Source organism: Choloepus didactylus, chromosome 7, assembly GCF_015220235.1.
Source record: "Choloepus didactylus isolate mChoDid1 chromosome 7, mChoDid1.pri, whole genome shotgun sequence".
NCBI lineage: Eukaryota > Metazoa > Chordata > Mammalia > Pilosa > Megalonychidae > Choloepus > Choloepus didactylus.
In genome coordinates this window covers 89910554-89934038 of record NC_051313.1, presented here as the reverse complement: position 1 = coordinate 89934038, position 23485 = coordinate 89910554, and the positions used below count along the sequence as shown (strand labels likewise).

The 23485-nt window shown below is 34.3% G+C and overlaps 1 protein-coding gene across 1 annotated transcript in view; it reads right to left on the bottom strand.

The window, feature by feature from the left end:
- EYS (eyes shut homolog) overlaps positions 1–23485 on the bottom strand; it is a 1792869-nt gene that overhangs the window by 615859 nt on the left and 1153525 nt on the right. Inside the window, 1 exon segment of the mRNA XM_037844664.1 lies at positions 15741–15858. Within this exon segment, the coding sequence (XP_037700592.1) occupies positions 15741–15858 (118 nt within the window).

Genomic DNA, 23485 nt, shown 5'->3' with positions numbered 1-23485 from the left:
TTGTCTGTTTGTCAGGGAATATTTTAAACTCTGCCTCATATTTGAAGGACAGTTTTGCCAGATACAGGATCCTTGGTTGGTGGTTTTTCTCTTTCAGTATCTTAAATATATCATACCAATTCCTTCTTGCCTCCATGGTTTCTACTGAGAAATCTGCACATATTCTCATCAAGCTTCTTTTGTATGTGATGGATCGCTTTTCTCTTGCTGCTTTCAGGATTCTCTCTGTCTTTGACATTTGATAATCTGATTATTAAGTGTCTTGGCGTAGATCTATTTAGTTCTATTCTGTTTGCAGTACGCTGCGCTTCTTGGATCTGTAATTTTATGTCTATAAGAGCGATGGGAAATTTTCATTGATTATTTCCTCTATTATTGCTTCTGCCCCTTTTCCCTTCTCTTATCTTTCTGGGACACCCATGACATTTACATTCATGTGCTTCATGTCATTCAATTTCCTGAGACGTTGCTCATACTTTTCCATTCTTTTCCCTAGCTGCTCTTTAGTGTGTAGGATTTCAGGTGTCTTGTTCTCCAACTCTTGAGTGTTTTCCTCTGCCTCTTGAGATCTGCTGTTGTAAGTGTCTATCGTGTTTTTCATCTCTTGTGTTGTGCCTTTCATTTCCATATATTTTCCCAGTTGTTTTTTCAAACTTTTGATTTCTACCTTGTTTGACCAGTGTTTTCTTTATAACCTTCATCCTTTTGCCATTCTTTCCTGAACTTGTTGACTTGGTTTTTTATTTGATTTAGCCTATTTCTTTGAAAATCTTTAATAGATTGTTTCATTAAAGTGAAACAATATCTCAACTCTTTGACTGGGCCATGTCTTCATTTTTTCCTAGTATAGACTGTAGTTTTCTGTTGTCTAGGCATCTGGTGTCCTTGGTTACCCTAGTCAGATTTTCCCAGACCAGAATGGGTTCAGATCTCAGAGTGGGTTTATATTCAGTTTCAAGTTCCCCTGCAGGTGTGTCTTAGAGATTGACAGACTTTCCTGTGAGGTCTCTAGCCGCTGTCTTTTTCCTAACCTTCCCAGCAGGTGGTGCCTCTCAGTCCTTCGCTCCTGACTGGTATAAGGAGGCATGGCCTCTTTAGTTTCTGTTTTGGCTATTTTCCTCCAGGCTCTGTGGTCTGGTTCAGAAGGGAAGACCAGTAGTAGAGCTGGGTCCCACCTCCTTACTTTTAGGGAAGATACACCCCCTAGGGAGTTATCATCTGCATTCAATTTGTTGTTTCTCTGACTCTGTTATCTCCACTCCTGTATGGGTCAGAGTGCTGCCAACTGAAAATGACTGAGGCTCTTTTCACTGAGTCCCTCAGATTGAGAGAGAGAAAAAGGGACAGAAAGACCTCTTTTTGAGTCAGTACACAGCCCTCCAGTTTCACTCCTTGGCCAGAGATAACACCTGATCTTCTGGGCCCCCCCTTCCAGGAAAGATGAGTCTTCTGGTTCTTGAATATCAGTGTCACCAAAAGCCTCTGTCTGTTTGTTGGGGGTTTGTAGCTTGTATTCAGCAATCCACATTTGTTAATTAAAACCCCAGTTGGAGCTGTGCTGAGTTATATTTGCTTGCTCAGAGAGTGCTGCTTTTTACCATAGCAAAGTTTTGCAGCTTAGCCTGCCATGGGGGAAGGGAGCTCCTGGCACAGTTCTGCAGTTTTTACTTACAGATTTAGTGCTGTGATCTCAGGCATTCATCCCAATACAAGTTGGTGCACAATGTTTTGCACAGTCAAGGTTTTCCCCCAATAGTTATCCCAAATTGTTAACTAGTTGTTCCTGGTTGTTTATTAGTTGCTCCAGGACACTTACTAAATTCCACTCCTCTCTGTGCCACCATCTTGCCCCCTCTTATACAGAAACTTTTAAATGTTCCTTTAGTAATTTTCTAAATGGAGTATGATTGCTACATACTGATCAAGTGGGTCTGCTTTGGTGATGACTGTCACAGACAATCTTAGCTGGCACCAATGAATCTTAATACCTACAGGATTTTTTTTTTTTTTTTTTTTTTTTTTTTGGTTTCTGCAAGATGCATGTTGATATGGTTTTCTCTGATTTGACTATGCATGACAAATACATGATTTATGTATTTCATTTGTCTAGTCACTAGCAGTGTTTGGAATTTAACAAGTGTTCCAGAAATGGTTGACGGATGTATGACTATCCTTTGTCAAGTACAGTAAGGGCACATTTACTACTTGCGCACATACAAATTTTGCACTTTCATATGGAATGAGCTATTTGAAGATTTAAAAATATGTTTTCTAGTTTAAAATTGAATATTTACAGAATACTTCTATCACATGATGATGCTTTTAACTGATATTCCTAAAAATAATTGTAAAAACTATCTATTTATGCTTAGAGTTTAAAAATGAACATTGGCATAATAAAAACTGAAAAATTTTTGGAGAGTGGCCAAAACAAACAAAATAGCCATGTAAACATGTTTAATTCAGTATTTCAAACTTTTCACTCAAGTTGATCAGCAAGTCTTAAAGTACATTTAAGCTTGATAACTTAATTTGTTCTTAGAAAGGACCACCTAATCAATAAATGAACTTTTTTTTTTTTTATTTTTCCTGAATGGTCCCCTCCTATAATTATTTAGTAATAAACCACTGCCTTACCTGAAGACAGTGATTCATTTTTGTTGCCATTTAAAGGAAAGATGGACCTCAAGAAGGTAGAGCAAGCTCTGTAATTATTTTCATAAGCTCCATGAAGATGTAACCTGATCTAATTATTCACCAGTGAATCCCTAGCACACAGCACAATGCCTGGCACATAGGAGATACTCTCCAGATGGATGGCCAGATGGATAGGTAGGTAGACAGATAGATAGGTAGATAAATTTGTTGAATAAATAAAAGAATGAATTTTGCTCTAATTTTTGTCTGTTCTTATTTCATTTAAAAATATATACTAATGAAATAAATGTTTTTCAGAATACACATTACTTAAAATTTTAAATGTAAAGGAAAACATCGTACCAAGTGTGCCAGTTTGAAACTGTTACGGACCCCAGAAGAGCCATGATCATTTAATCCAATCTTGTTGGATGGAACCTCCTGATTGAGTGTTTCCATGGAGATGTGACTCACCCAACTGTGGGTGATACCTTTGATTAAATTATTTCCATGGATGTGTGGTCCAACTCATTCAGGCTGGATCTTGATTAGTTCACTGGACTACTTAAGAGAGCTCAAGAGCCAACACAGACACTTGCTGACACATGGAGATGCTTGAATATACAGAAAGAAGGACGTTTGGAGATGCTAAGCTAAGAGATGAAGCCCAGAGTTTGCCCCAGATAAGCTAAGAGAGTACCCCCAGAGGCTTAGAAAGAAACACATTGGGAGAAAAAAGAAAGGATGCACAGAAGCCGAAAGAGAGGAGCGAAGACAGAAGCCCAGAGACATTTTGGAGAAAGTCATTTTGAAACACAACCCTGGAGCAAAGGACCAGCAGACAACAGCCACATGTCTTACTCACTGACAGAGGTGTTCCGGAGGCCATCAGCCTTCCTTCAGTGAAGGTATCCTCTTGTTGATGCCTTAGTTTGGATACTTCTATGGCATTAGAACTTTAAATTTGTAATCTAATAAATCCCCTTTATAAAAGTTAATCCATTTCTGTTTGCCTAATGGCAGCATTAGCAAACCAGAACACCAAGATATCTGATTTAGTTATAATGTATTTTTTTTCATGTTTTTTAAATTGTAGCAAAAATCAGCCATCATGAAAAACCAAGAACAATGTGGACTGATGAAAGGCATCAAACGAGTCATTCTACCTCAGTGTACCTCAATTCCCTTCTCTTTGAAATAGAAATAATAATATTATCTACTTTAAAGAGCTGCTAAAAGAATTAAATGAGCTATCAAGGGTTAAGTGCTTGTAAGAGTAGGTGCACAGCAATTACTAACTACTTTATAAGGTCAGTGATTTTATTAAAGAAGAATGTATTTATGGATTTTGGGGGAGCAAAAAAATTTTCTAAATGAATTTTCTTTTCTCCTATTATCTCATCAACAATCTGGGAAAGTGATTGAGAACAGTAGAGGGACCCTGTAGCCACACTATATAGGGTCAAATTCTGATTCCAACACTCACTAGCTGTGTTACCTTGATCAAGTAGCTTAATCTCTCTGTGCCTTAATTTCCTCAGCTGTTAATAGGGATAATAATATCACCTATTTAACAAGTTGTTGTAAGGATTAAGTTGGTTAATATTTATAATAAACTGGTATCCTAGCAACAATAAAATGTAATACATGCTCCAAAAATGCTTGCTAGCTGAATGAATTTTGAGTGCCCCTTTAAGTTGTATGGATGATGGTGATCCTTCACATCAGTGATAAAGACTAACCAATAAGGTGTCAAGGCCCAATGAATAATAAGCAGACAACAACAGAGAGTGAAAGAGAAGTTTTCATGGTAGTACAGAAAAATAATTTCTGCTTTTCATATTCTAGAAAGTTAGACAAGTTACACTTCTTTAAATACCAGGAGGTTTCATATTCATTAATCCACATGTATATGTAATTGATAAAAGATATAATTAACATTTTAGGAAGCCAACGTTGTATTTTTAAACTAAGTATTTAGAGAATTATGCAATGTATGAATTGGGATCACAATGCTTCATAGCATGAGTATCCATTTGTGCATCACAATCAATTTCTAAACTTTAAGAGTGGAACACAACAGACTACAATTAAATTTAAAAAGAGTGGTTCTGTTCATTTGGCATGGAGTAGAATAGAATATTAGTATTGGAAAGAATCCTAAAACAAAGTACTAGTAAGGGATAGCAGTTATCAGATGACATGCAATAGCTCAGTCATAATTACTACTACTGTAGGATGCTGGCAAACCCATTTTTAAAGTGAAGAAAAAAGTCCAAGAAAGGGTAAGGGGCTTGCCAGAAGCCCCAAGGCTAGGACTTGAGGGAACTTGGATTCAAACCCCAGAGCTCTTATTCTTAACCTTAGATCTCTACTACCCATTTGAATTAAAGCTTGTAGTTATATCACTTAGTCCTTAAGAAAGCTCTATTTTATGTCATGGAGAATATGGAGCATGTTTCAAAAATAATAAATTGACTTGACCTTTGCACTGAAGAGGGTTGGTTATAAATTATTGGAAAACTAAGTTTATCTTATGCAGTATAATTAGGCACTGTTCAGGCTTTGTCTTTGTAGGCCCCAGTGTAGTTACTGATAAAGGTGGCTTTAAAAACTTTTAAGTATGTAACATTTTACTATTGACTTTATGAAGTACTTCATTTTCATCTTTGTGGATTATGCTGAAAATTCTCTGAATTCATGCTTCGCTTATTTTCCCAATTCTAAGCTTCCTTAAATTTTACATCATGATTTTTGTATGTGAGATCATTCACCTGAGGGCTCTGTTCTCTAGCCTTTGGATAAATTAGCCCTAAGTCCTCAAATTTCACTAGAAATACTATTTCCCAAATTAATAGCCCCAAAGCACTTAAGCCCCAAATTGATTTTATTCTACTCACTGTTGAGTTATGTAGATCATGCTGCAAAATTCAATAGGGTTTTAAAACTCTGATCTATATTACTAGAACTCCCTAACCAATATAAACTAGATTACTTCTTATTTTACTTTACCCATTGTCCCTTAACCACTTGCAAGGGAATATGGAAACACTTTGATTTTAATAAACCTATTAACATAGAAAAAAAAGTGAACATATATTTATTTATCCCAGTTTTCTTCTGTGTTTTGAATACTTTCATAGTTAAGGGATGGACATGTGATATCTTTGGGGTTTTATTAGTTTTTGAGTTAGTTTTAAATTAAAGACTCTTTGAGACCTTTTGCAATTAAATGGAAAGTTAGGTAGGAACAGAAGGGAAAGCAGATGGAAGTCTTTCAAGTGGTGTCCTCAGGGGTACCATAGGAAAGTGAGGTGATCCTAGGCAAGCAGAATATTATAGGATTTGTGTCTGGGATAGTATTTTTATATAAAGAATGCCTGTGTAATTAATACTCTGAAGAAATAGTAAATTACTAAAATAGACATTAAAATAAATATAAAATTATAATATTTTGAACTGGAATAGACCTTAAATCCAGCCTCATCATTTTCTGAAGAGTAGTTTAAGGCACAGAAATTTCAAGTAATGGCCAATGTTACAAAACCATATGTTTTGGTAGAGATGTTATTAAATCTAGGAGCCATAGTTTCAAGTCTGATATTTTTTCTACTAATACAAATTGTTCCTTGAAAGACTATAAGAATGTATGGAAAAAAAAATGCATGGAAGGGAATATATATATATGTATGTGTGTGTATATATATACACACACATACATATATATATTTTCCTGTTAATCAGAGCTGCTAATCTGCAACTGTTTTGTCTTTTGTTTCAGGTGTTAGAAAGCATTACACTACAGACATCATGCTCTTAGAGGGCAAAGATTTTGACTTAAGCACCAAGAAGCCACAGAGACTGCTTAATAAATATTTCCCAAAGACATGGACTTGTAAGATGAATACAAATATGTTGATCTGTGATTGGGATTTCAGTGAGTGACAATCACCTCAGGAAACTGCATGTCCCCTCTTTGTTCTCATCTTCTCATTCACTCTCTTTTTTTCAAACTCAATACCAATATTGCTCAAAGCTGAATGACATTCATACAGTTTTCAAGGAAAAAAATTTTCAAGTATTTTCAGTATTAAATAATTTTTAGTAAAATGCTACTATTTTTTATATTTCATGTAAAAGATAAAACAGACAATTCTTCATGCTTATTGCTTAATAAAACTACAAAACCAAAACAAATTAACAAAGTAAATGAAAATGTATCCACAATGCCAATAAAATTCAAGTTGGGATATTTAATTTAATGTAATTATTGGTATAAATCTGGTGAAATTTCATTGCCTTATCTTACATGATTTTTAACACTGCTATTATACAAGCACTTTAAAATTATGAATCACAAAATACATATGAAAGAATATATTTATATATTATACACATGCACACATATATATACATAATGGATATGAGTATCTGAAAGACTAATAATAATATGAATAATAATATAATAATATGAATTTGTAAATAATAACCACCTAGCAGGCTTTCTGGATCTCTTCCCTACCCCGACCAGGTAACTCTCTTACTGATTCTTGAGTTTTTCATTCCTTTCTTTTTAAATTTACTCAATATGTATATATCAAAATCCATATATTGTTTAGGTTTTCCTATTTGGGGTATTTACATAATGGGGATATTTGTTCATGACTTTTTTGTCCCCTTCTACATTAAATTTTGTTTTAGTTTGCTAAAGTTGCTAAAATGCAATATACCATAAATGGACTGGCTTTTAACAATGGAGATTTATTAGCTTACAAGTTTACACTTCTGAGGCTGTGAAAATGTCCAAATCAAGGCATCAACAGGATGACACCTTCTTCCTGAAGAAAGGCTGCTGGCATCCTCTTTCACATGGCAAGGAGCATGGTGGAGTCTCCTGGTCCTTCTGTCCTGGATTTCGTTGCTTTCAGCATCTGGCTGCTCCAGCTGTGGCTTTCTTTCCTGGTTTCTGTGTGTTTCTCTCTGTCAGCTTCTGTATCTGTTTCTCTGTTGTCTCCTTTTATAAGGGACTCCAGAATGAGGAATAAGACCCACCTGGAGCCTGCCTCAACTGAAATAACCTAGTCAAAAGGTCCCACCTACAATAGGTCTACACCCACAGAAATGGATTAGCTTTAAGAACATGATCTTTCCTGAGGTCCATAACAGCTTCAAACCATCACAAGTTTTTTTGAGATTATTCAAGTTGATGCGAGTAACTCATGTTCATCAATTTTTCCCAGCATATATGTTTCCAGTATATGAGCATATTACTGTTAATAAACACTTGTGCTATTTTTTACTTTTTTGTATTACAAACACTGTTACTGTGAACACTCTTGTACATGTCTTTTCACATACATGTGTGAGGATTTCACTAGGGTATACATCTAACAGCAGAAATTTGCTATTTAGGATCTACACATCTTCAGCTTTGTGGGTGATGCCAAATGGTGTTTCATTGTAGATTCAAAGCAAAATATATTGAACTGTCTTCCTTCAGTTTCAGTTTTTACTCATAATGAAAAGCAAAGGTCCAGCTAGATCCTCCCCCTTCTGCCAAGGAAAAGCACTCATCCTCAACAGAGTGTTGATGGTGTTTCTTCACACACCATTGTGAGCTCTTAGAGGGGTGACACTCTTTTTCTAAGTTATCAGTGGTCCCCATGTCAGAAAACCTAGTGGATGTTCTACAGACTTATTCTTACCAGATCTAATGGCAGCCTTTAGCAGAGTTGGACAGCTCCTCCTTCTTGAAAAGTCCTCTTCTTCTGGCTTTTATGATAGCACGTTTTCCTGGAGGTGCTCTTACTCCTCTGCCTACTTTTCTGTCTGATATTTAATTACTTTCTAATTAAAATGTCAGATTTCCACAGGACTTTGTTTTGGGCCTTCTTTGCTTCTCATTCTCTACACTATCTCTTGAGGTTGTCACCTGGTCTCATGTATTTAAATATCATATGCCAATAACTCCCTGATTTATGAATACAATTGTTAACTTGGTACGTCCCCTTGTAAGCCTCACAGACACCTCAAACTTAACAAGTCCAAATTAACAGTCTTGTCTTTATCCCCAGTCTTCCCTTGCTTAGCAAAGGGCCCTCCTTCTAGTTGGTTAAGCCAGAAGTCGGGGACTCATGCTTGACATCTCCTTCTGCCTTCTTCTTAGGTTTATGTATGCAGACATGCATGAAGTTTCTCTCTTTATTTTCTAATGAGATTAAATAAGTAGGGGGAAGTGGATACAGTGGTGAGCATTAGAGAGTTCTCACACAAAATTAACTATAATGAAATGCATGAAGAACCGTCCAAACCTAGTGGCAGGCACTGTGCCCCTGACCAGCAGGGACTTGAAAAGGCTTTTATGTTGCCTGCTCAGCTCAGGATAGGGCCAGCTGTGCCTCCCCCTGATGAGGAGAAATCACCTTAAAGGACTTCCCACACCTGGGTGACCCCCACCCTTGGCAAGCTGAGTGGTAACTGCTGCTGCCCCTTTCCAAAGCAGAGTGGGTGCCGTGGAATGTTACTTGGCTATGAAGGGGAATGACATTCTGGTGCATGCTGTGATGTGACTTAGCTTCAAGGACATGGTGCTGGGCAGGGTAAGTCACACACTGTCTGATTCAATTCATATGAAGGATCCAGAGTGGTAAATCTGTAGAGACAGGAAGCAGATTCATGTTGGCCAGGGAGGGGAAGGGGGAATGGGGAATGACTGCTAATGGGATGGTGTCTCTTTTGGGAATGATGAGAATATTCTGGAACTAGATACAGGTGGTGGTGGCACAACATTGTGAATTATTAATTGCTAGTGAATTGTACACTTTAAAATGGTTTAAGCAATAAAATCTTACATGGATTTTACCATGAGGAGTTTTCCATGTCCAAAAAGCTGCCTGTGGGAAACTGCCTGAGTCTATTTGGGCACAGGCATCTCTGGAGCTCCTTCCATAGGACTTACATCTTGCTGTTTTGGGGGGGCCATGCTCATTTCCCTGAATCTGAGAGATGCAGAACCTTAGGTGCACTTGGGGCCACCACAAAGATCAGAGCCCAGCGGATCAGTTCCATGATGGCTGAGACCCTGACTGCTAATAAATCAGATCAGCTTCCACAGGGAAACAGCACTGGTTTGGGGTCAGAACACAAATAATGTCTCCATTCCTAACTGTGAATCCTTGTTGAGCTTATTATTCTAACCCTGAATCTGACTTCAACCACAATCCCAACCCTTGTAAAGATGGCTCAAAACCCTAAAGCCTCAAGGAAAGTCTTGAGCATAGGTCCAGCTACACAAAAGCAAACAAACTCTGGATTCTGAAAAAAACAAAGAGAAACTGAAATTTCAATTACAGCTGGAGGTTAGCTTCCTTTCATTAAGAACATCTGAAAATCAATAAATAGATCAACAACTGGATATTTTTAAAAGGGCAAATGGCATGACCAGGCAGCAGTCACCTACCCCAGTCCTCAAACTGTCAAAGTCATCACATGCAAGGCAAGTCTGAGAAACCATCACAGCCCATAGGAGCCTCAGGAACTGTCACAAATAAAAATAGCATGGATCCTTGATGGTATCCTGGGAAAGAAATAGGACATTAGAGCAAAACAAGGAAATATGAGTAAATTGTGGACTTTGGGTAATAATGCATCAATGCTGGTTTGCTAGTTGTGATAGTATTGTAATATTGTAAAATTAACGATAGGGGGATCTCTGTACCAGCTACACAGGAACTGTCCATAATATTCTTGCAACTTTCCTGTAAATCCAAAACTCTTCTAAAATTAAAAGTTTACTGAAACAACAACAATAAAACAAACAAACAAAACTAGTGGAACACACAGATGGAGGGATTAAAAGATGTTCCAAAGGATGCTGAAAACACACAGATTATGAAAGGATCCTGAGTGGGAACAGACTCAGAGACAGGCTCTCCCAGTCCTCCCCTAGTACTCAGTTTAACAAGGATACCAAGAAATAGATGGGTCAGGGCAAAAAAAAAAAAAAAAAAAAAAAAGCAACACAGAAGCAGAAGATGGGAACAGGTTGGAAGGGTGGCAGGGGCGTTTGTCTTATGTTAAGTAGGAGTGATATTTACCATCCACAGTGGATTTCTGGCTGACTAAGAAAGGCAGGCTTTCATGTAAAAGTGAATCTTGCTAAAATTCCATCCTGATTTATTAGTATAATAATGAGGACCATTAGATATGCAAAGAATGGGAAATAATTTGCACTGTGTTTGTCTGCATCTGATAAATGGCTGATTTGTGACTGGGTGCCACTGATGGCAGGATAGACAACAAAAGAACTCAAATGATAATCCAGCAGAATAACCAAATGAATGAATGAATGGCCATGTAACCTTAAGAAAAGGTGATGAATTTTGAAATATTTCAGTGAGACTTTGGTGTCTCTATTATTTTGTTTATGTTTATCAAAGACGTGAGTTTATGTTTGTAAGAGAGCTGATTTATGTAAAAGCTTATTTAACAAAGAGACTTCTAATTATAGTGGAGTGATTCTCTTTTTAAAGATTAGCTGGATAAAAATGAGGACAGAATACAGGTAAACTTTTTTTCACCCTGTACTGAACCCAAGAGGGTTGAATGCTATACCACTTTTTTTGATTTTTTTCACTGGTATGTTCTGATATATTTCTGATTGTTGTGTCTATACAGCAAGTATCTTGGAAGAACTCAAAAAGATTGACAAGCATCCCCTATTAGTCTCTCATTAACACATTTACGGAGGTGTCAGTGGATATATAGTACCTCTGAACTGATTGAGAGTTGCACAGAGTAATATAAGCTACCAAAATATACTATGGAAAGGGAAACAGATAACTGAGGAGATTTGCTTACTTACTCTTCAGGAATCTAATGCAACTTGTTAAAAAGAATTCTGTCTTTATGTCTCAGACTATTAATTTAATAATAATATATCTTTTTTGCCAAAGAACTTTCATGCCTGAAGATTGACAGGATTTTTATAAAAGTTAATGAATTTGTCAAAAATCAGTTATTTAATATGTAAGGTAATATTTTGACATCCATAAAGTAGTTAATGTTCATGTGCTTTACCAAATGTTCTTGATTCCCAATGGAATTCATTGAAAAAATTAAAGATTATTGAATTTCTCTTTTATTAAAATGGATTCATAGATTTTTGGTCACTAATTCTTAAAAAATTCTAATCCTAATAATAGTACATGTCATCAGATATTTTTGTTTTTAATCTTAGTGATCGACTTGCATGTGAGAAAAAGTAGTCTTCCCATAACTTATTTTATTTTATTAGCTTCTTTAGGGAAAATAATTTTTAAAAATGAGTGAAAAATAGTTTATTTGTTTCTATATTATTTTATTTCCTCTTATGTGATGCAGAAGGAATGCCTGGTACCATTGTAGTTTAGGCTGCATTTATTAAGAATTAAAGTTCAGTGTCCTCAAACAACTTGGACCCAAAGGCAGGAGTTCATACACTGACAAGTGTAAGCAATTAAAGCACTACCAAGGAAAGTGCTTTCCTATGCCCAGAGAGGTACCATTTACTCTTGGACCTTGGAAGTTATTATCATTTACAGTCATTGGGGGATGCAAGGTTTTTTACACTCCAGGCCTAAAACTGAAAGTGTCTAACTGTTTCATTCTCTCCTCACATACTGATCTCTGTGAGTTTTTGTTAAAGGAAGCATTAGACAACCTGTCACCACATACACGTTGGAATAGGCGCTCTTATCATGTGGAGGTGCACTGGTCACTACAGAAAGACAGTATTGGAAATTTAAAGGCCAGGCAATAGGTGTAACTTAGCACTTACTGGCTTGAGGAATCAAAAGTAGTTCTCTTCCTTAGTGTTTTATACCAAAAACCTGTTGTTTCTTAATTTTCTAAGCACTGGGAACCCACAGTGCTTAACAGCAGCTCTTGATCAGAACACAATAATTAGATAGTTAGAGCCTGCCTGATAGGCAGATATTCAGAAGAGCCAATGAGTTTTTCTTTTTTTCTTTACTTCTTTTTCTGATTCCTAATAAGATTTCTCTTTAAACGTTATCATACTGACAGATTCTTTAGCTTGTCTGTATAATTTAGTGGGTAACTTAAGGTTATGTCACCCACATGATAGCACACACACACAGCATTACTGTGACACAGTAATAGTATAAGAAAATAATGAAAAATCCATAAGAGGTTGACACAAAATCTTTAAAATACAGCATATTTAACATGGAACAGAAAGTCTGCTTAGTTGGTTGCCCTTTTAATTTTAAGGTAACTTCAGTGGTATGTACACTGAATGTTCCTCTGAATCTGATAGCAACAAATGTCCAGTTCCCTCCATCACAGGATGTGTATCAAGATTTTAGTGAGATAATACTTTAAGAAACACTAATGCTTCCAGGCAAGGTTTTTGGATAAAAATTCTTTAGACACATTATATATATGTACACACATATATATATACATATATATGTATATATGCACAATTCTATGACACTCTGCCCTCTGCTAGACAAAATCTCTCCCTCTCTCTCTCTCTCTCTCTCTCTCTCTCTCTCTCTCGTTTACTAACAAGCTTCTAGAAAAAGTAGCCTAAAATCACATTTTTGCTTTTCCCATTCCATTTAAAATATTGCAGTTTGTTTTCTTTTCTTATTGTTCTCCTGAATCTACTGGTTGATCTTTTGCAGCATTGAATAGTGAACACATGCTCCTTTGCAGAACTTTCTCCACCTTTGGTTTTGTTACATTTTCCCTTGTTCTTCTATTGCCAGTCTCTTTACTTCTTAACTCCTCTTGTGGGTGCCTCTTCCTTAGCCCACTCCTTGATTGCTGATCCCCATCCTCAAAACTCTCTTCTCTTACTCTGCACAGTAAATCCAACAAATTATTATGGCTTCTACTATCACCTGTACAGTGAATGACTCTCATAGCCATTTGTTCAAAATCTCTTGTGAACTCAAGGCCCATATTTCAAATGACTTATTCTATGTCAGAACATTCCACTGGCAGGAATGATATTCAATAGGAAAAGTACCAAAACTGAGGATTGATGGATTGGTGCTGGTGCAAGCCAGTTGTTAAATATTTGAAAATCATCCTATGTCCATAAGTAACTCCAATGCACAAAAGAACCTGTCACCTCTCTCTGTAAATAATCTTGTGTTCCTCAGCTTACAAATGGCATCATAAGTTGTCTAGTTACATAAGCCAACCTGGTCTTTCAAATTCCAAATTTTTCTATCACCATACTCATACATGATTCACAAGTTCTTAACTTAAACACTTCGATAGTTTCATAGTCATTTCCCACCTTTATTGACACATCATATCTTGGTTAAACTATTCCTGTTATCTAACTACTTATTCCTAACATGGAGTCTAAATAGCCTCCAATCCTACTGAGTAAAATCTACATAATGTCACTCTCTTCAAACTTCTTAAATGACTACCACAGGTACCAGCATAAAATCTATACTATTTTGTATTTTATACAGGACCTCAAGTCTTCCTCCTGCTCACCTCATGTCCAACTCCATTGTGTCCACAAGAATAAATTACTTATACTCCCAATACCCTTCCCTTCTCCAGCCCTGTGCTTTTTTTCTTGCCTAAGCCAGTGCATGTGACACTTCCTCTGCCTGGAAGGACAGCATGTGTGTTATTTTCCTGGCAGACACTTCCTCATACCTTAAAGTTGCACCTAAATACAAACTCCCTTACTCAGGGAGGCCAGAGGCTTTCTATTCTATTTTTCTGAATTGTCTCTGCACATTGTTGATATTTCTATTAGAGTAAATCCAGTTGTATGAGAAATATTTGTGTATCTCCCCAATAGAATGTTAGCTCCTTAAGTCTTGAGACTTGCATTTAATTAATGTATACTCAAAAAATTAAATTGCATATAAGAACCTACTGTTCACCTGGGAAAATATATACATAGTTATGAAATAAGAAGTGGATCCAAATGTAAATGACAAAAGGTTAATTTATGTAAGTTTGGGAATCTTTTCACCTATTCTTTATTTCACATATTCATTTAAAAAATGTCCATGGAGCATCTATTATGTGGCAGAAACTCATTGACTTAGGATATGGAAGAAATATAAACAGAACAGACATATTTTCTACTGTTCTGGAACTTATAGACTGTTAGTTGAGTATAGCTGACTCTAAAATAATTTCTGAATGCTTACAGAGATAGAATTTCCTTATTTCCACAAAGGTGTGTATGTTGCATCAAATACACAAATGACTTTTGTTTTTTTATATATTTGTGGCTTTTAAAATTCTTTATCCTGCCTATACCAGAGTCATGATATTTATAATAAAGTATGTTGATTTATGCCCAATTTCTATCCCTTGTCGGCTTTGAGATAATAGCATTTTATATCTCCAAAAATAAGAAAATAGTCATTTCAAATACATAAAATACAATGGCAAATACAGTAAGAGAAATAGATTCAGACATGTATTAAGCTATTGGTACACTTAACAAATAACCTTAAAGTTTCAAAGAAATTAACTGCAATAACATAAAAGGGAGCTGAATAATCAACAGCATTTAAGTCAGCATGCAAGCTGTTACCCTAAAGTATAGCTTAATAATGAAGACAATAAGCTAATTATCTAAATGGGAATTTAAAGATTGGGCTGGCATATGTACCAAAACTCTGTAGCAAACCTTCTCACATTTTAGTAACCTAATATGAAGAAGGCACTGGGGATGGTATTCCACATCCAGTTCTTGAATCATATTCTTGGTGTGTTCTTGAGCCAATCCACTCATATATCCAATGTAAATCACTAGCTTAGGGGTGAACAAAAGACCTCATGATTAATATTACCAAGAAATTTAACACACATGCCATATGATCCAAAAAGTGCCTGATATTGGAGCAATCCTGACTAATGAAAGCAGCAATCTTTTAATATACTTTGGTATGATGTATTAAAAAATAAGTATTAGTAGAATTTCACAAAATTTCTTTTTGAAACCATGTAGACAGCCCCAGTAACCAGGAAACCATTCTAAACTTTCCTTTTTTCTTTTTCTAATAAAATTAAACAATTCATATTTTTAGCAACATCAACAAAAATACCTGGCTTGTCCCAAGAAGATCTGGAAATCCACCAACAAAGACAGACCCTGATTGTGGCAGGGGTTTTCCAGATGCATGATTAGTATATTCACTTACTTTTATACTCCTTCCTAAAATAGTTCAGCATTACATGGATCCAATTCTTGCCTGCAGACATTTAAGAAAGAAATTTATGGTTTTAGAATGTGTTGTATAAACATTTGTTTGACCAATTAATTAAGCTTTTACCAAAAGAAGAAAGATTTAATTAAATAGATTATCTCACTATAAACCCAACAAAGCCTGAAGTAGATAAACCTGTTCCAAATAAGAATCCCTTAATTTTTTAAGTAGATAAATCAGAAAACACATTGTATCAATCACCTAATGAAATACATATATCCTGATAATAAACAGGCCTTTTTCAACAGTGACTTAAAGTACATTAGAGTATAATATTCTTCTTCAGTTTTTCAAATTGTTGAATTTTCTGTATGAGTGAAAGATATTGAAAAGTTCAGGCTTAAATGTGCTTATTCACTGTACAAGATATCTTTAGGTTGAAAGCAGAAATATTGTGGAGAGTAATTAGTTGTGAAATTACAAATCACACCAAAAAGCAAAACATGTAAAAAAAAAAAAAAAAAGAAAAAAAGAAAGAAAAGAAATGAATAAATCAAGCATAATTTAATAAGAGGATTCAAAGCAATCATTTACATGTGCTTATTGTTTAGGAAGATGAGATAAACAAAATATTTTACCAATGCTCTCACATGTAACTGTGTATGCCTCATTTGCTCTATCTAATCTTGCCAAATATTGCCTGCTGCCTGTTTTTGTAAGTAAACTTTAATTTGAACACAGTCACACCCATTTATTTACATATTATCTGTGGCTGCTTTCATAGCAGAGTTGAGTAGTTGCAAGAGAGACTCTAAGTCCTAAAAAGCCAAAAATATTTACTATCTGAACCTTAACAGAAGTTTGCAAACCCCTGGTCTAATCAAGTTATCTGTTTATCTAGGGAGCAAGCAAATGACCCTTACAATTATACTTTCCAAGAAGAGAGGACAAATTTAAAAGATATCCACATAGCATTTATCTATGAATGTCATCCCATAACATGCACATTACAATATTATCTTTCATGTTTAGAAAAACGTTTTATTAAATTATAACATACATATTGAGGAATATCCAAATAAAAAGGGTAAAACTATGAAATAATGTGAAAATACCCAAGTCACCACTACCTAAATCAAGCAGCATAAAATTACTAGCCAGAACCCACAACCCCAAAACACACACACACTGTCATAATCCCTGTGATTCATCTGTGTTCTTGAAATAAGTAGCAGTTTGCTCATTTTCAAGGTAAACCACCATGTGGCTATTTTTCAAAATATTTACTACAGTGTTAACAGACATTTTAGATTGTTTCAATTTGGGGGTTATTATGAATAATGCTTCTATATATTTGCTTGTACATATTGTTTGATGCACATATATATGCAATTCTGTTTGGGATTTAACAAGAAAAATAGGGTCATATGTTATGGCTATCTGCAATTGTAAGTTAAATGTACTACAAACATTTTATTTTTCCTTTCAGTGGCTTACATTTTTACATCCTTCATGGTGTTTTTTGGTGTCTTTTTGTGATAAGTAGTTCTTAATTTTAATGTATAACAATTGATCAACCTTAATTAATTATTAGTGTTTTTTATTGTTGTTGTTCCTGGTCTACCCCACATTTGAAAATATAGTTTATCCATTTACATTTAGATTTACAATTCACCTGGAATTGATTCTGTTAATATAGTCCAAGAAATGTATCAATGTTCATTTTTTTCCTTATGTAAATCCAACTGCCTCAGTAACATGAATGGAAAAATTGTCTATTCTACACTTGAATATCACTTTTTGCAATATTGCTTTTGTCACACCCAAATATATGTGGGTTTGTTTCTAGACTTGATACTGTTCCATTGCTAATTTTTCTATCTTTGTGCCAGTACATCGCTGTCTTAAGACCAACTATAAAAATACAGTATCCAATACCCAGTAGAATAAATCTTCCTACTTTTTTCCCCCTCAACATCAATTTGGCTGTTAATGTATATATGTGTGTGTTACTGGGATCTCTTTCTATTTTCTTGGTCCATGTTTCTGTCCTTGCACAAATACCACACGGTCAGAAATATTGATACTCTATAATAAGTCTAGATATTGAGTAGAATATATCCTCTTTGTTTGACATTTCTATTGAGATTGTCATATATCATTTTCTCTTTTTTTCTCTTAGTTGTGGTAAATTAAGTGGACTAGTTTTGACAGTTTGAATGCATTTCTGGAAATATTCTCACTTGATTCTGATGTATACCTTTGTGCCAATTTGTATATATTATGTCCCCAGAAAAAGCCATATTCTTTAAAGCAGTCTTGTGCGGGCAGATATATTTGTGTTGATTAGGTTGGAATACTTTGATTGAGTGTTTCCATGGAGATGTGACTCAATCAACTGTGGGTGAAACATTTGATTAAATTATTTCCATGGAGATATGGGCCCCGCCCTTTCAGAGTGGATCTTGATTTAATCACTGGAGTCCTATAAAAGAGCTCACAAACAGAAGGACCTCAGAGAATTTGAGAGTGACATTTTGGAAAGCAGCTGAGAGAGGCATTTTGGAAATGGTCGCTGAAAGCAGACTTTTGCTGTTGTTTTGGAGATACTAGTCAAGAGTTTGCCCTGAGAAGCTAAGCCCAGAATGCTGCCATGTAAGCCTTTGGAAAGGACCTGGGAGAAAGAACCAAGAACACACAGGAGCTGACAGAGGAGCTCAAACACAACCCAGGATCAGCAGATGCCAGCCACATGCCTTCCCAGCTAACAGAGGTTTTCCAGAAGCCATTGGCCAGCCTTCAACAAAGGCAAACTATTGTTGATACCTTAGCTTGGACACTATTTATGGCCATAAGACTGGAACTTCGTAACCAGATAAACCCCCTTTATAAAATCCAATCCATTTCTGGCATTTTGCATAAGCAAACTGGAACAACCTTTTTTATATAACAATGGATTCACTTTTCTGTTTGTTTAAAGAAAAAAATGTATATATATGCATATATATGTTAATGAGATTGGCCTTCAAACTCTCTATCCTGTACTGCTCTTGTAAAACGTTAGTTATCAAGGTTTTCCTGTCCTTATATTCCTTCAGAAAGTTTATGTAATATTTGTATTAACTATAATATCACATATATAGTCAAGTTCACTGGTACAGTCAATTGAGTCTGGAGTTTTCTTTAAGGGAAGTAATTAAGCATGGATTCAATTTATTTATACAATCTATATATTCTCATGTATATTTTGCTAAATTGTGTTTTTTTAGGAATTTTCCCATTTAATCTAGATTTCCAAAGTTACTGATCCAGTATTTCATAATTTCCTTTTATCATATTTTTATTTATGTTGGAATGCTAATGATGTCTCTTTATCTTTTATGATATTAGCTATCTGCACCTTTTTCATTTCACTTATTGTACATCAATCTTGGTGGGGAGTGAAGAATTTCAAAGAATGCATATTTGGCATTGTTGATAATCTATTCTCCATTTGTTTTCTACACCATTAACTTCAGTTCTTATCTTTATGATTTCCTTCCTTCAACTTTATTTAGGATTAATTACTCTACTGTTTCTAAGTTTTTTTTTTACCCATTATATGTTCTTAACATTGTACCTTTCCCTCTAAGCATAAATTTAGCTGCATTCAAAAAGTTGTATTTTTCATGTCATCTATGATACAGGATTTAAGATATTTTCTACTTTGGGAATTTTTTCTGTGATCCAAAAATTATTTAGAATTGTTTACTTAATTTACAAATATACAGAGATTTTCCGGTTATTGTTTGTGTTATTAAAATTTTAGCTCAAATCAAGCATGGTCAGAAAACATTCTCTGTTTGCTTTCAATTCTTTGAAACATTGACTCAGACTGCATGGCCCAGCATATTGTCAATTTTAATAAAATTTTCATGACCCTGGAAAGCCTGTTGTTGAGTTCTGTGTTCTATGTTTTTGAATATGGTTGGATTTACACAAACACAGAGACACACACAACCATATATTTAGCCACCTATGAAGTGAATTTGGAATAGGTTCAATGAAACTGTTATGTCTATGATGCTTTAACTTATTTTTCTTAAAAAATGTTGACAGAGATTCCTTGCATCCTTCTTCTACCTCTTTTTTATCTATTATATCACCATATAATAGAACTAAGCTGGGAATATACAGCCAATATTGAGGCTTTGAAAGAGAAAGCTCTGAATATTTTTAAAAAGATCAGTTATATTCTCTATATTTAGAACATGGGAGAAAAATTCATTGAATATTTTTGGAACCCACTTGATATGCTTGGACTCTGTATTTAGAAACAAACTAGCAGCTTTCTGGGTTAATTACTTCTTACAATTAAACTGTTAAAAATATCTTGAGGAGGATATAGTTATCAGGAAGCTAGTCATTAAATGACAAAAATAAAAAAAAATCAACTTCTGCTGCATTCATTCTCTAAATTTTAATGTTTGGAAAAATAGCTTGTAAATTTTTCCATGTTAAAATAGCAATAATAATTATTCACTAATTCTTTGTTAATGAACTCATTTCTCATGGTTCATGAAGCAAATGAAACCCATTAAGATATCAAACATATTTATTTGGCTTTTGGTAATGACTGTAGAAAGGGTAACTTAAAATAATATATGTGAACTCTATTTTTTCCTGACTATATAAGCTCATAAAAAATAGAAAAAATAAAAATAGACAAATTTACCCAACATTTAACCAACTAAAGTAATTGACTTGGACCTTTTGTTACTTGCTTTTACAATTATATCAATAAAGTATAGGTCAATGTCTACATCAACAAGTTTATTGTTCTGCACAATTTTCTTTTATATGACTGTATCAAAATTTATTTCAGAAAACACTATTGTTGGACATATAGTTTCCAACACTTTGAAATTATTAAACAATTATGTGATAATCAGTTATTGAAAAGTCATCTCACCCTTTTTAGATTATTTCCTTAGGGAACATTCCTAGAAGTGAATCATTGGATTGAATTATTTCATATTTTTAACGATTTGCCATCAATTTGACAAGTTATATTCTAAAAACTGTGTTCTAATCAGTAGTGTTAGAATGCCCAAGATTTTGTTTCTTTTTATATTGATAGTCATATTACAAAAGCAGAGTAAACTCTTTGTTCGGTTTTTCTATTGTGATTATTATATATCATTTTTCCTTTTTCCTCTTAATTGTATCTGTATCTTCAATATATTCCCTGCATGAAAATCCTTCTCTATCCAAGAAATAAATGTTTGCTTATATATTTTATAGACAAATTTGAAAGCTATCATCACTTCATAATAAGTTTATATATATATATATTAGATGGTATTTCTTCAATTTCTATTTCATAGTCTTTCTATGTGATATTGGAAACCAGTTATCATACTGCTTTAATTATTGTAGTGTCACAATTTATTTTAGTATTTGGTATGCTAAGGGTCTTCCCTTATTACTCTTCTTCCAAGATTCCTTAACATTTTAACTTGTTTATAATTTATAATTTATTTTTTCTATTCCAAAAATTGTGATTGAAATGTTTATCAAGATTAAATTAAATCTTTAGAATAAAAGTTACTATTTATTCTAAAATTTAAAGGGGTTTATGTATACACACACATATAAACACCTATACATACATATATTCATACCTACAAATATGTATCTAATATGCACATAAAAATACAGTGTTCTTATTACAAATTAAAATTTTTTTCTGCCTTTTTTATCCTTCATTTAAACAACTGTGCTTATTCTATGCTCAACTATGGTCTCTATTCTTGTGGTGGAACTTTTCACTCACATAATAAAAACGGGCAAACATGACATGTAGAATATATTAATTTAGCACACAATAGAAATAAATGGTTTACTACAGACAACAAGAAAATGTAAATTAGTTAGAGATGAAAATAATTCAGACTTCACTGAAGAAAATTCAGTTGATCCTTTTACGATGAAGATGGTTATGTTAGAAAGAGGGAAGAATAACGAATATTACGAATGTGAGACTGAGAGTGAATGAAAGCTGGAAAACAAATGAACAAAGCAGAGTTTTCAAAGCTGTCTGCTGTAGCTGAGAATGAGAGTTCGGTTCAATACCTGCTCAATTAAGCTTCTCTATTTGCAGAATATGGGGCATGTTACCTTCTGCACGGAGATTAGTAGTTCATTCAATACATTGTTCAAATGTATCTATTATATCCTAACATCTAGAATATGGTCTTATCTGTGGCTGCCATACACTCACATAAAATATGCTGAATGTTGAGCAGTTTTATAGGACACTGCCTGAAACATATTAGGTACTTAATGAAAGGCAGGCAGCATTTTTATTTGGAAGAAGACTTGTTTCATTTTTCTAATTATGAATATTATCAGAGAATATTTCATAAAATACCAAAGATATAAAAAAAGAAAAACACAGTAACTTCCAATTACCCTAGAAGGAACCCACTATTATTTTATTAAAATTTAGCACTTTAATTTTATTATGGAATTTTCACCAAAGTTAAGAAAATAATGTATAAACTCTTTCGGTGTCTTCATTAATTGAATAATATAATATAAATACATACATTACTAAATATTATTCTGAAGTATTAATTTAATTTTATTTTTTTAAACTTTATAAAAAAATATTTCAAACAAATCAAAACAAAGGAATAAGAAAAACAAATATCCTGAAACAACTGCAATAACTACATTGCTTCCAATACGCCCCTACCATACCCCAGGAAAATTAACGAACCATAGTTATTCCTGAGCATTCCCATATCATTAAGATTACCCTCAATATCTTATCTGTTCTTATTAGATTATCGTTCCCTCTTCACTAGTGGCTGTCTGTTTGTAGGTCCCCTGTATTCTACGATATAAGACACTTGTTTTACGTTTTTCACAAAGTTCACATTTGTGGTATCATACAATATCTCTCCTTCTGTATCTGACTTATTTCACTCAACATCATGTCCTCAAGTTTCATCCATGCTGTCATATTAATTGAAGTATTAATTTTAATGGCTGCATAGTAATTGTTTTTGCTTGTATCCTGGTTTGTTTTTAAAATATCCAATCATTAGATATTCTGGTGTTTTTCTTCACCAGTTTCCTACTACTTTTTTTGTAAAACTACCATATATGCTTATTCCAAAATCATTACATATAAACTTATTTTCTTAGGAAAATTCCTAGAAATTAATTTGCAGTATAAAAACTCTCTCAATGGTTGCATTGTATATTCTTAATTTTCTTCAGAAATTTTTCAAAATTTACTGCCTATGATGGGTAGTTTTATGTGTCAGTTTGGCTAGTTATAGTATCCAGCTTTTCAAATGAAACCCTAATCTAGGTGTTGCTATCACTTTAAGTCAGTTAACTTCAAGTAAAGGAGATTATGCTTGATAATGTGGATGGGCCACATCCAATCCATTGAGAGGCTTTAAAAGCAAAACTGAAGTTTCCCTGTTTCTAAGAATTTCTGATGAAATTCTGCCTGTAGAATGCAGCATCAGCTCCTGTCTGAGAGTTTCCAGCCAGCAGCTAACTTATAGATCATGGGCTTATCTAGCCAGACCCCAGAATCATGTTAGCAAATTCCTTAACTACTCACTCCCCTTCTCTCTCTCTTT